At 37.8% G+C, this 13063-nt stretch overlaps 3 protein-coding genes across 3 annotated transcripts in view; 1 reads left to right on the top strand and 2 right to left on the bottom strand.

Moving 5' to 3' along the window:
* The window catches only part of LOC101305913, a 9631-nt gene extending 7619 nt beyond the window's left edge, over positions 1-2012 (bottom strand). Inside the window, exon 1 of the mRNA XM_004291691.1 lies at positions 1791-2012. Within this exon, the coding sequence (XP_004291739.1) occupies positions 1791-1797 (7 nt within the window). The 5' untranslated portion in view covers positions 1798-2012. The remainder of the gene's footprint in view (positions 1-1790) is intronic.
* Positions 2013-4228: 2216 nt separating this feature from the next.
* LOC101312415 (putative ribonuclease H protein At1g65750-like) lies at positions 4229-4639 on the top strand. The gene has a single exon (XM_004293102.1). It carries the CDS (start codon positions 4229-4231, stop codon positions 4637-4639), a length of 411 nt encoding a protein of 136 aa, XP_004293150.1.
* Positions 4640-6992: 2353 nt separating this feature from the next.
* LOC101305630 (kelch-like protein 8-like) lies at positions 6993-9119 on the bottom strand. The gene is made up of 2 exons (XM_004291690.1): positions 8501-9119; positions 6993-7498 (listed from the first exon to the last, which is right to left on the bottom strand). The coding sequence occupies exons 1-2, from the start codon at positions 9117-9119 to the stop codon at positions 6993-6995; spliced, it is 1125 nt and encodes a 374-aa protein (XP_004291738.1).
* Positions 9120-13063: the final 3944 nt, after the last annotated feature.

The following is a 13063-nucleotide window of genomic DNA, read 5'->3' as shown; positions in this document are numbered from 1 at the left end:
CCCCCCCCCCCCCCCCCAGTTGTCCATCTACTAGACCATGTTATAAGACCACATAGTTTGAACTACAGTAATCAGCATGATAGTCATATTGTTCTATTGAGCTCCCTACTGCTTCTTCTTGGAAGTCAAAGTCAGTAGATGTGATGTAAAGCAAGTAAGTTTTAAAAAATCTCTAGTTTTTACACCACACGCTTCAAAAAGATCTCCAAAAAGCACATGATGCAGGGTAATTTTGCAAATAAAGTTACAAGGACCAGCCAGGCAAGAAACTAAACTCTGGTAGTTTCCCAGCCTTCCAAATAAACTTATAGATCCAAAGGTTATGGTTGGATTCTCTCACAATGGAAAAAAGGACATGCAAGAAAATCACAGAACTCTGGACAGCCCTAATTCTCTTGTCAGAACAGAAGCAATATCATCAATGCATAATGTCAAATTGTAGTACTTCTCCATCACTTATATAACTCCTAAAATTCAGACTCCATTAAACCTCACATAAGGGATGGAAGGACGATAAGCTTATAACCACATTAAGAAGATTCAAGCAGAACTCTATTATCTTTTTCCTTTTTTCTGTATATTTATTTATGAAACAAAACAAACTTTACAGTCTAGAAAAAACACAGACTTACCGGATAACACATTTGATTACGAAATAACAGTAGAAACTAGAAAGGAAGACTCAATAGCTCGCCCTCCACCAATATCATTCAAAAACAGATTTTGTCTTGTCGACGACCAGAGACTTGGGAAAAGGAAAATAATGAGGGTAAACCCTGACCATCAGGGGAGGGGGGAGAAGATGCAGGGGAACAGGGGAATTAAAAGTTGCCACCGTTAACTATTCAGGAGTCCCCACCATTCAAAAGAAATTCCAAATCCACATTCCAAAACTCTGACAATTACTCTAACAGTAATTTTCTCATGGATAACTCTATTAATTAGTATTACCATAAAGGTATCCATGACTTCTTTTGTGTTTAGTACAACAAGTCATTGTAGAAGTCCCTTCTAGGGCTATAAACCTATTAGTCAATAGTACCCACTTTGCAAGGCTGGTTTAAGAACGTAGGTTGGTCGTAGTGCATGCCCAACATTTTTTATCATCAAAACAGTTGATATCAGCACCCATCCATTTCATAATGCCTCAGAAATTACAAATGAGTAACTATATTTCGCTTTTCGTGATACTATCCACGGTTACCTAGTTACCTCACTTTATCATATATAGTATATAAACCCCAAAACTGGTTTTCCCTTTTTGTATTTCTAAGTTTGAAACAAATTGCCAGCAGAATCATGGCAAACCAATCGAAACACATGCACGTTGCTACTCGAGCAGTAGATCTTGGTAAGAGGAAGGATAAGAGGACCGAAGTATTTATAAGCAATCTTGCCACGATCATTTGAGCCTAAAATTTCCACTGTACTGTCTTTGTGCCGGTAACGTAATGACTTAAAAAAAAAATTAAACCCTAAAAGCCCAAATCTTAGTGTATAATAGAAAATGTAGGGAGCCTAAATCATAGAAGATTCATCATATACATTAGACTCTCTCTAATAGCATTGGGACTCAGCAATAACTAAAATAAACAGAAGAATCACTGCAAATCAAAACCCCAGTTTCTAATAGCAACCAATCACCCAATATCCAGAACCGAACAATCGTAACAGATTCAGAACAATTGGAAATCCGAAGAATCCAATGCACGAAATCGATATAAATCCATGAGGAAATAGAGAACCCAAATCAGAAAAATGGTATTCGGATAGAAGAAAAGCGAGAATACCTTCCATGGTGTAAGGGATTTGACCTAAACTGCGATAGCCGATTGGCCAGATAATTGCGTCTGCATGTTTTGGTTTTGGCTACGCCGAATTAATACTTTCTGATTTCAGAGGAAACCAGAAGATTCAAAACCAGCGTCTATTTTGCTCTCTCATTGTTTTGGCTTCTTCATCCAAATAAGGCTCTACAGTTTCCAACCAAAATAAAATCAATTACTTTGACTGTTGCCTTTTTACTTGTGTTTTCCTTTTATTTTTTGTATGTTTTTCTCTGTTAATAAAACCAGAAGGCTTTTTTGATTTTATCAACGGTTAAATTTTTGAACTATCTATAATATCTTTAATCAATTAAAACTTTAAAATATGTCATCTAACAAATGAATGACAAATTAATAATTACAAATGTTGGAAATAAGAAAAAATGAAAAACAGAAAGAAAGAAGCTTAAAACGTGGGAGGTGAGAGAGAAAAGTGGAGAGGGAAATCAGATTTTTTTCTTTTTTTGAGAATAAAAAGAAAATCAGACTTTGAGCATAACTGTAACAATAAAAAAAAAAAATTCATACACGCACATAGTGCGGGTGAAGATGCTAGTTATAAATAAACCAACATTACACCCATGAGATTTCGATGGTAGACATAAAGTCATCACGCTCCTCCCTACCTAAAAACAACGATTACAGTGGACAAGAACCAAAAAGGGTTCAACTCCTAACATATTCCAAAAGCTTCGATACATCCTTAGAGCAAATGTAGCAAATGACCATTTGTATGGGTTGGACCAAAAATTGCATCTAACAGCAAAAAATTGGACTGGGTTGATGCTGGACCCCATGCGAGACCTACCATGATGGATTGTGGTCTGGGTTAAGGATTAACCCATCTCTCAGTCCATGACCAATTTCTCCACGGGACCCATGTGAGACCAAATTGCACATGAGGAGTGGACATGCACATGGGGATGATAACTTTTTCAAATGACTATTTAATATGGGTCGTTTAGACCAAAATCTAATGGTCCATATGAAATGTGAATAGTAATTGGTCTTATGATCAATCTTGTTGTTGTATTGTCAAACAAAAGACCAAAGACTGATTTGGATGAATAGTATATTAACCTGGGTTGAAAATTGATCTAACCCATCTAAAATGGGTGCATTTGCTCTTACAGTCAACCTCAAGAAGAACCAACCCTTTCAAACATTATATGGCAAAATTATCAGCATATATATATGTACATGAAACCTCCTCGTTACATTGACAACAAAAACTAACCAACTTAAAAATAGTCCCTAAAAAAGACACCATAACCATACCCAACGTTATATGGCAAAATTGTCAGCATATATATATGTACATGAAACCTCCTCGTTACATTGACAACAAAAACTAACCGACTTAAAAATAGTCCCTCAAAAGGACACCATAACCATGCCCCACCCAACAACACGACCCACGACAACAACGAACCAACCCTAAACCCTTCCTCAAAGAGGAGGGACACCAAAATCAATTAAAACAACCTAACAAAAACCTAAAAACATAAACAAAAAACCTACAAGACCCAAACCTAGGCCCTAAAGAAACCTAGACCCACCCTAAAACCCATCATACTTCAAGACATGGGCCACACAAAGGCCCGACCCCAAAGGGATATGCATGTATCTAAAAGCAATCACACTACCCCGCCGACAACAACCGCCGCCTGCTCGTTCCGATCGCAACCACCACAAGGATGCACCAAAACCACCTTCTAGATCTGCCCAGAAACTTGGGAGGGGGACCTTGCCCCTGATCGAGAAACCAATCTAGGTACACAGCCTGTTACCGCCTCCACTTTCTCCCCATGAATCACACAGCCGCACCAGGTTGCCTCCCCGTCGCACAACCTAAACATCCACGCCTGACCGAAGTCTAGATTTCCCTGCCAGAGCAACCAAACTGCCTTTCAACACCACACTAACACCTCTTGATCGAAACTTGTATCGCCACCATCTCGATGTCCACCGCCACCGACCTTAAAGACACAACCACAGCTTGGCCGCCCTTAATTCCCGTCCGCCGACATCATCAATGGATGCGCTGCCGGACGGAACCTTGAAGCAAATTTCTGAAACCCCACCAAACCGCGTTTTACTTTTAGGTTAATATGAGGGAAGAAAGTGAAACTTAATTTGAACGTCATTTATTTTCTGGTAAAAATTTATAGGCATTTAAGTTTTAGTAACATTGTGGTGAAACTATATTCACTGAGAAAGGGAATTAGTAAGACACCGGAATAGAAAAATATAAGAATGAAAAGAAATTAAACAAGATTTATATAACTCAAGTTAAACAACGACAACCGTGACTCATGGACCATTCTTGTAATGATATTGTCTTAACTTAACCATCTTTAAGATGTTGAGTTCAGCGACATATGTCTTATGCTAGTTCAGCGATGCACATGGAGGCGGAGGCACTACGTGCTAGTTTGTTCATCGCAATTCACCAAGGGTGGGATGAAGCTGAAATCGAGGGTGATTGTGCAACTGTTATGAAGGCATTGGCTACTATAGATGGTGATGTGATTGAGGTTAGTTTTATTTTGTCTGATTGTCGTCATTATATGGAGGCTTTCAGATTTATATTACTTCGTCACGTTTATAGAGAAGCAAATGGTGTGGCGCATAGACTGGCTCATCTTGCTAGATCATCGAGTTTAAATGAGTTTTGGGTTGACGAGCCTCCTGATATTATTCAGGATGTTCTCATGGAGGATGGTTGTAATATCTCACGAGGTTTAGGTAGTATGACCCCCTCGTTATACGATATTTCTCTTAATAATAATAACATGGGTGATAATATCTAGCGGGTACCTAGCCCGACCTTAAAAAAAAAAAAAAAAAAGATGGTGAGTTCTAATCTCAAAATATTTCGATACAATTGAATATGATTCATCTGCAAACTGAAGTCGAATAGACAATAAAACATAAGTTATCAGGTTATCATACCCACAACAGATAACTGACGTTCTTTTTTTTTCTTTTTTTTTTGAGAAATGAAACATGGATTAAACACAATCAGAATGATACATCAGTCTCAAGAGTTTCGAAGAGCCATTGTGGTCCTTCTATATAAATTTGAAATGCAAGAAACAAAAGCGCGTATCTAACAATCCTATGCGGTTCTAATTACATTTCTTTGGGCAATAATTACATGATACTAAAGGAAGATAGTTAAACATGGATTTAATTTCCTGAATGAGCATCTCTTTGACAGACCATCATCCACCTCCTTTCCAAACCATGAATGACTGAAAGAGCATCTGATTCCAAAATAATCTGACAAATATGAAAACCAGATTGAATCAACACCTGCAATCCCAAAGCAGCAGCATAGATCTCCGCCGCCTTGACACCAAATCTGCCTCTGAATCCCTTTGAAATAGCTATCATGAGATCTCCCCTTTCATTTTGTAACACTAACACCCATACCACGAATTCCATGCACCTCATCTAGTGCAGCGTCCATATTAAACTTAAGAAAACGGAATTTGGTTTAACCCAACCAATAGGGACAACAACTATACTTCGAGAGGAATGAGGCCTACTATGTATTGAACTCCATTCTTCAATAGAAGACTAATTTGGATGAAGAGGACAGTAATAGGAATGTACTTGCATTGAAAAATTTCATCATTTCTTGCTTGCCAGATGCGTAGACAAAACAACAACACATACACCGATTCAGATTTTGAAAGAACCGAGAGAGCATAGCTGAATAAATCTCTGAAGGAACCGGTCTTCCAACCCCCCTCTAAAGGGAGAAAGCTGTCAAACCTCGTTAGCTTTAGAAAAAGACCGTAAGGCATGCACAATAGTTTTTGTAGACAAATGGCATCTGGAGCAGATCGAAGAAGAGAGTAAGTGCCTTATGTGTATATCCGAAGCACATTGTAGGATATCATGAATAGCTCTCCAGCAAAAAACCTTAGCGGCAGTCGGAGCTTGTAAATTCCACACCGATTTCCAAACCTGGTCGTCATGTGCATTAGAACAACCTTCATCACCACCAACTCGTTGCCTGCAATTTTATGTAACATGATAACCACTTTTGACTGTGTACAAACCATTCTTAGTGTAGTGCCAACATAGCTTGTCTGGGGCAAAACCAATGGCCCAATAGGCAAAGGGCTAGATAGAATTGCTTCCACTTCTTGGGCCAGAATGAGAAAGAAAGTAATTCAGCATTCCAAAACCCTTCAGTAATCAAAACAGCCACGAAAGAATCATGCAACCCATTGGAAGGAGATTGTATTCGGTAAGTGTAAGGTATAGGTATCCAAGCATCCTAGTAAATATAAATTGATCTTTCGTCACCCACCGTCCAACGCAGACCCGAAAGCAACAATTCTCTGCCCTAAAGTAAAGATCTCCAAATGAAAGAACTTGACCGTCCCACTGGTGTAGATAAGCAAGAGGAGGAAGAATAGTAGCGACCTTGATAACTTTAAGTCCGTCATCAAACGACCATAGACAAATCTTTATTTTGATTTGATGAGTCTACATATAATTGTACTCAGAGTGTGGATGAAAACAACAAAAAATAATGAGGAAAACAACAAAAAAATAATGAGAAATGAGGTTTGTAAGTACCGAAGACAACTCTTATCATTCAAACGACATAAACATTAAAAATTCTTCTAAAACAGGTATATTCAGACGCCACATGATTTCTCGTTTGACGTTGATTCACATGACGCTGGAGAACTATTGTCTGGTACCCCGGCACACATATAGACGACATATAGTTCTTCAGACTGTCGTCTGAAACCCAAATTGGCATAGTGCATTAGTGCGTATAGCCCAAAAGCTTGTAGGTTTGTTGGCATTGTTTCTTTATTTGTCCCTAGCACATTTCTATCTAGACACAATGAGCGAACATATCAAAGTTGCTGATTTTCTTGTTTGACAATCTATATTTTCAACTATATAATACAAAGTTTAAGAAATAATTTAGTTAAAGAAGAAAAAGACAACATATTTTACAAGATTGGTCCTCTTATTTTGTCACAAGGTATATGCAAAATCATCTGGCCTAGCCCAGTAAACTGATGGATCAGTTGGCAAAACCTCATACAATAATATAATTGAAGGAGACTAATTAACCAAGTACTCTAATTTTTTTTTGGTGTTTGGGGGGGGGGAATTGAAACTCGAGCTCTAAGAAAGATGAACAACACAAGCATGTCCACAGAGCTCTTTCTCCCTATCATCTTCCATCGGCTCCATGCTCGTCCAAGCGTTACTCGTGGCAGAAGTGTCGAATCTATGAACAATCGACATTGTTCCCGACAAATCATTGTCCATTAATCCGTGAATCGCCAAAAAGTACAAGTGATCTCCGATGGGAGCCATAGTTAGGTAACGCCTTTGGCTATGTGCCCACATTTCGTTATCTGATGAAATGAGTGAGTTTAAACTGTGGAGATGAGACCCATCAACCTCATTCCATATGTTGAGTTCACCATCATATGATTCAATGTGACCCTTCCATTGCTTGAAGCAATCTCCAGAACTGAAAAGCCTCCCACCCATGTTAATGATTTGATTTGGTGGTACATCCAATTGCCACATCCCAATTATCAGTTCCCATTTCTTTGTCTGTGTGTCATAAACTTCAGCAGAGCTCCGCACCATTATAGGAGGCACGTCTGAGTTTTTTCTCACTGCATTTAAAGTATCAAATATTGATATTAGGAAACAATCAAGAATCTTACAATAGACCATGTTGATGCATTGTCGCAAAATTTTTGATATCAATCATGATTATATGTCTAGTATCATTTGGTCTAACAACATAGTTCCCCCTTAGTAAATGAGAGGTTGTGAGTTCGATTCACGAAATTGTAATATTTATATGATAAAAAAATCATGATTATGTTGTAAATATTATATATATGTGGTTATCCACGCAATTAATCATTGTGGTTATGTCCTTAGTCTTTATGATGTAAACAATACTCTTATATAAAAGGTCTAATGAGAATGAACTATACACTTATTCTTTCTTCCACATTCTCTCTTTATTATCTCTCTCTCATTTCTTAGTTTATAACAGATTATTTGAAATTTTGAAGCAAAATTAATTAACGGGCTAGACCAATTTAGTTCTTATGTTTTCTTTAGATTCCAAGTTTGGTCACTCCTTTTATCAAACATCTATATATTGGTCAAATTTTAAATGATGTTAGAAGACAACAAGAATCACAGAAATTATCCTTAAGTAAGTCATTTGCTAAGTGGAAATGCTGTAATTTTATTACTGAATACAATTTGCAAAGCTGTAAGAAAATTCTCTCTTTGCTTAATAAATTCTCTCGTTGAGGTTTCGTAAATGGTTATGAAGTGAGGGCTGCCGTTCTAGCACCTTGTATTAAAAAAAAATAGAAAAGTTGTAATAGTCTCAAAAGTCTGATCAATTGTCCAGTATCATTTTGTCTAGCGGCATTAGTCTCCCTTTTATAAGTAAGAGGTCGTGAGTTCGACTAATGATAGACTCGTTATAACATTTCAGTTGTTTGTTTGATAAAAAAAAAAGTCTAATCGATAACTGTTTCAGTGGCAATTTAATAAAACTTGACCAAATAAGTTGAAATATTTGACTCATAATTAAGTTATTGTATCAATTGATACCGGTATGAATGAAAAAATGTAGAAAATTTCAATACCTTGCTCTGCAAATCCACCTAGAATGTAGATTTTGTTTTGCCATGTGACACCAACGCACTTGTACCTCAATGTGCTCATGTTTGGCATATGAATCCACTTGTCAAGCTCGGGGTCATACAACTCAGCGGATGAAATGCCTCTTGCACACGCCAATGTGGTCTTTCCACCCGCCACATATATTTTGTTATTGGCAACCGTGCATGCAAAGTCACACCTTGCTACACCAAGTGGTGCACAAGTTGACCATTCATCACTTGCAACATTATAACGCAACACCGATGATGAGACTTGAACTTCCATGTCAACGACCGAGCTACACTCATCGGAAGTGTGAGCTCTCTCCTTGTGACATAACCGACCACCAATTATATAAAGCGAGTCGCCCAACGAGACCATGGAGAAACCCTTCAAGATGTGGTTCTCAATGAGACCAGGGATTGAGGTCACATGAGTCCACGTGTTGGTTGATGGGTCGTAGATTTCGATCCAATTGGAGATGTTTAAGTTGGGTGAGGGCTCTCTTAAACAAAATGTGGCACAAACTCTGTAGTTGGACAGAGAATGAGTCGATGATGGCGGTGGAGAAGAAGGTCTTGGTGGAGATGGGAGGGAACCCATTTCAAGTGATTTGGGAGTTAATTTGGATTAGTTTTGCACTATGTTTTTGTCAAATGGGAAAAGTAATGTAAAGAGTAGTGAATGTTATAGAGAAATATGGCGGAGATAACAATTGCAATTGGTTCGAGGACATCGATTATGATTAAGGAATGGTGTTAATTTCTATGGTTTCTTGGAATGGACGTTTTGGAGGGTTATTGTCTCTTCTATTGGCACCTAGGAAAAAAATGAAGTTTTGCGGTGAATTCGAGAAGAGAGGAATCATGATTCGAAGTCTTTCTTAATGGCTGGTAGTGTTTGCTATTTGTTTTAAGTTTTAACTAAGGTTCAATTTTAACAGATGAGAGGGACATTTAGCTAATTTAGTTCACCAATTATTAAGCTTGGTTGAGTTCAGTGGTTGCTTATGTAGTTTCTACTGCCTTTAGGAATTTTAGTCTTCTGCATAGATGTAGCATCTTCAATGTTATTTTTAGTAAGAAAACTAGCTATTTCTAGAAGGAAGTGACGAAGGATTTTATTATTGTAGTTATTGATTCTCTAATCTATTGCATGAACAATTATTTGGGTAGCATTTGAAAGATAGTAAAGATGAGTCAACCAAATAAATAAATATATATATATATATATATAGTCTGTTTCTAATGCGGACGTCCGTACGGATTTCCGCCGTTTCTCCACCATTCCAACGCTGGCGACGCCGTTTCTTCTTCTCGGCGTGATCCCAAACCTCCCTTGACGGTGTTGGAATGAAGAAGAAGGCCGGAGAGAACACGATCGGAGGTCTGTGCAGCAATCTCACTCAGAATTTCACGACCGATCATTGTGGACCTCCGATCGCGATCTCTCTGGCCTTCTTCTTCATTTTAACACCGTCGGGGGAGGTCTGAGATCAAGCTGGAGAGAAGAAACGGCGTCGCCGACGTTGGAATGGTGGAGAAACTGCGGAAATCTGTACGGAAAACCCGTACGGACGTCCGCACATGATAATCCTTGTATATATATAGACACACACACATACTCTTTACAATCGGTACAAATTCAAAATACAGTTAAATCTCTATAAATTGATAACGTCGGGACCATTAAAAAATATTATTTAATCGAGATTATTAATTTATCTATGCCAATTTTGCGCTATTATTTTAATACGGGTAAAAAAATATTATTTAATCAAAGTTATTAATTTATTGAATATTAAATTATCGAGGTTTTACTGTAGTTAAATCAATACTAATTCAATACAAGTCTAGAGATCCTTGTGTACTTAGAGCATCTCCAACAGCTTTCCCATTTTTTTAAAATTCTCAATTTTGGAGAATATAGAGCTATTTTTAGGTTCAGCTTCCCCATCTCATTCTCCAAAATGGGGATGAAAAAGAAAAAGAAGCCTTCATTCTCCAAATTTGCAGCAAAGCCTTCCTTCCCCAAAATTAAATTCTTCACGTGCTCCAACGAATTTAAGACAACAATAAAATATTTTATTGGGTAGTTTATTGTTACAATGAAATATATAATGTTTTTTTGTTATAATTAATGATGATATATTATATTTTATTGTTATATTAAATGCTGAAATCTCTAAAATGGAGAAGCTGCTGGATTTTAATCATAATTTTTTTAGAGATTTTAGCTTTTACTTCCCCATTTTAGAGAAATTTTGGGAAAGCTGTTGGAGATGCTCTTAATCCAACATATAGTAACCAAATTACTGGTTAGAGCACTTATCAAAACATGCATATCAACAGGCATTAAAGATACGAGTACATAATAGTCGAAATTCGCTCCAGAAAAACCGGAGTTGACCATAACCATTCACCTAGGGTTTAGTGGTAGGGTGACGACGACCACTGGTTCTCCGACTGCGTCTCAGAATTTCTGGCGACTAGGTGAGAGAAGAAGCACACGCTTCTACTTCGACGAAGACGCCAGACATTGTTTGGTTGGTAATGGGTGACAGATCAGGACAGTAGGAAGGTGAAGGCGAGAGGAGATAGGGTTTGGTTTGGCGACGACAGAGCGGGGACCTCTGGGATTGCCTATAGGATGGGGAGTGGTGTCTGATTGCTAGTGGGAGGTTTAGATATGAAAAGTCTTGCACAAAGGGAGGCTAGCGTTCTTCTTCTATTCTTACCAACGGATCCGAGTAAGCACGTAACCATGAATTGGAGGAGAGAAAATCCACTACATTGAGGAGGCAGTAGGAGGCTCCTCCGGCGAGTTCTGGCGACGGTTGATTCCAGAAGGAGGAGAGGAAGGAAAATTGGGCCCCTGGGTCTATGCTATATTGGACTAAAGCAATGCGGCCTAGGTTTAGGGTAAACCCTAAGCCTAGGTGGCCTAGGCCTTAAATTTTTTTTCTTCTTTTCTTAATTCGGGTTGGCCTATGTTAGACTTCTAGAGGAGTGGCACCTACTAACCTATAAAACTATTTGGACAAAGTTGTTTCGCTGATCTGTTTGAGCGGAAACATACACCATTGAATCTTAAGCATCACATTCACCAGGACGGCTACTTGGTTTCAAGGTTGTTTTGGTTTAGGGGTTATTTTTCATTCGCTTTCTAGTCATTTAATGTATACCTTTTAGACTGTGGTTGTGAGGTTGTTTTTTCGATTCATAGTTTCTAGCTAGCATTAGTGTTTTTCCCTTGCAGTTGTATGGTCTTCAGACCATTCATGCTTGACCATTGATCTTTGATCAATGAAGTTTTTTCATTTTCCCTAAAAAAAAATTACTGGTTGAGCCAAGTTAGGCCGAATATCAAGGTCTTCATTTACTTATTTTCCTCCATAAATAATGTGGTTGTCAAGTGGCGAATCGTGGCGGTGTGCGGCAGACGGTGATTTACATTGGAAGACGAGAATGGTTGTGTAACACCCTGACCCAGGTGTTAACAGAATAAACAAATATAATCAATAAGGAAATCCTAATTTGAAAATGAGATAGAATCTCATAATCAAATAAAACGACAAACATTTTTGTCGCATTTGGAACCTAAATTTTATTTTATTAATTTGCGGCTGCACCCAAAACATTGATCAGGCTGCCTACGTACCCTTTTTAAAGGGATCAAGTCACTCGTAGTTCAACATTTTAATCTACTTCTCAACTTACACTAACAACATCACATTTACCACTATAAGTCCAAAATCAAAACCCTACTTACGGCCTCCCAAGAACCATTTAATGATACACACCAAAATTTAATATGTTTTCTTTTATATCCATTAAATCAAATCAATCCGGCCATACAAAGCCTCATGCATCATCAAAACTATACCAATTTATTATCATTCTAATATAAAGTTCCAGGAGAATAATATAAAGTCCCAAGTTTACTAAACATTCTAACTAGATTTACTAAGAACACCCATTAGATATACTATGGACACCCATTCAACTAAATCCAATCCCAAATCCATACATAACACTCCAATATCCACTTCAAATTGATACGACCATGTCCTCAAAACTACTAAGGACACCCAAATCCTCTTTTGCCGTTTTCTACATACTTTTCTCAAACTGTCCAACTCTTGCATTTACTCGCTTTCTCCAACCCCTTTAAAGTCGAATGAGCTACCATGACCCAATTCCACTCCGAACACCAATTCAACCTCAAATGGAATTTAATCATAGTATCCGAAATTACTCTCTACACCCAAACTTGAAACAAATGATCTTCTTCTACTTTCCTATAATCTAACATCCAATCTTCCCCGACTTTAAAGCAAACATGTAACAACACCAACATCAGCTCAACCATTTTGCAGACAAGCCTCAACTCAACTTCAGCAAATAAGCTCCATCATAAAGAAACTCTTTTCAATCTCAATACTCATTCAAAACCCAAAATCATCAAACAATAACAATAACAATCTGTGCAGTCTTCCTTCACTTCAATATTAACCAACAACTAATCACTAGCATTAACAACACCAA

This window comes from Fragaria vesca, linkage group LG2 (assembly GCF_000184155.1).
Source record: "Fragaria vesca subsp. vesca linkage group LG2, FraVesHawaii_1.0, whole genome shotgun sequence".
Lineage (NCBI taxonomy): Eukaryota > Viridiplantae > Streptophyta > Magnoliopsida > Rosales > Rosaceae > Fragaria > Fragaria vesca.
The sequence above is the reverse complement of the archived record's forward strand: the minus strand, read 5'-3'. Positions and strand labels throughout refer to the sequence as shown.

What these genes read in the sequence shown, in the direction of transcription:
- LOC101312415 (XM_004293102.1), top strand. Translation starts at nt 4,229, where the DNA reads ATGCACATGGAGGCGGAGGCACTACGTGCTAGTTTGTTCATCGCAATT.
- LOC101305630 (XM_004291690.1), bottom strand. Translation starts at nt 9,119, where the DNA reads ATGGGTTCCCTCCCATCTCCACCAAGACCTTCTTCTCCACCGCCATCA. An exon ending in AGGTGGATTTGCAGAGCAAG is followed by an intron (nt 7,499 to 8,500) that starts GTATTGAAATTT and finishes CTTTAAATGCAG; the next exon opens with TGAGAAAAAACTCAGACGTG.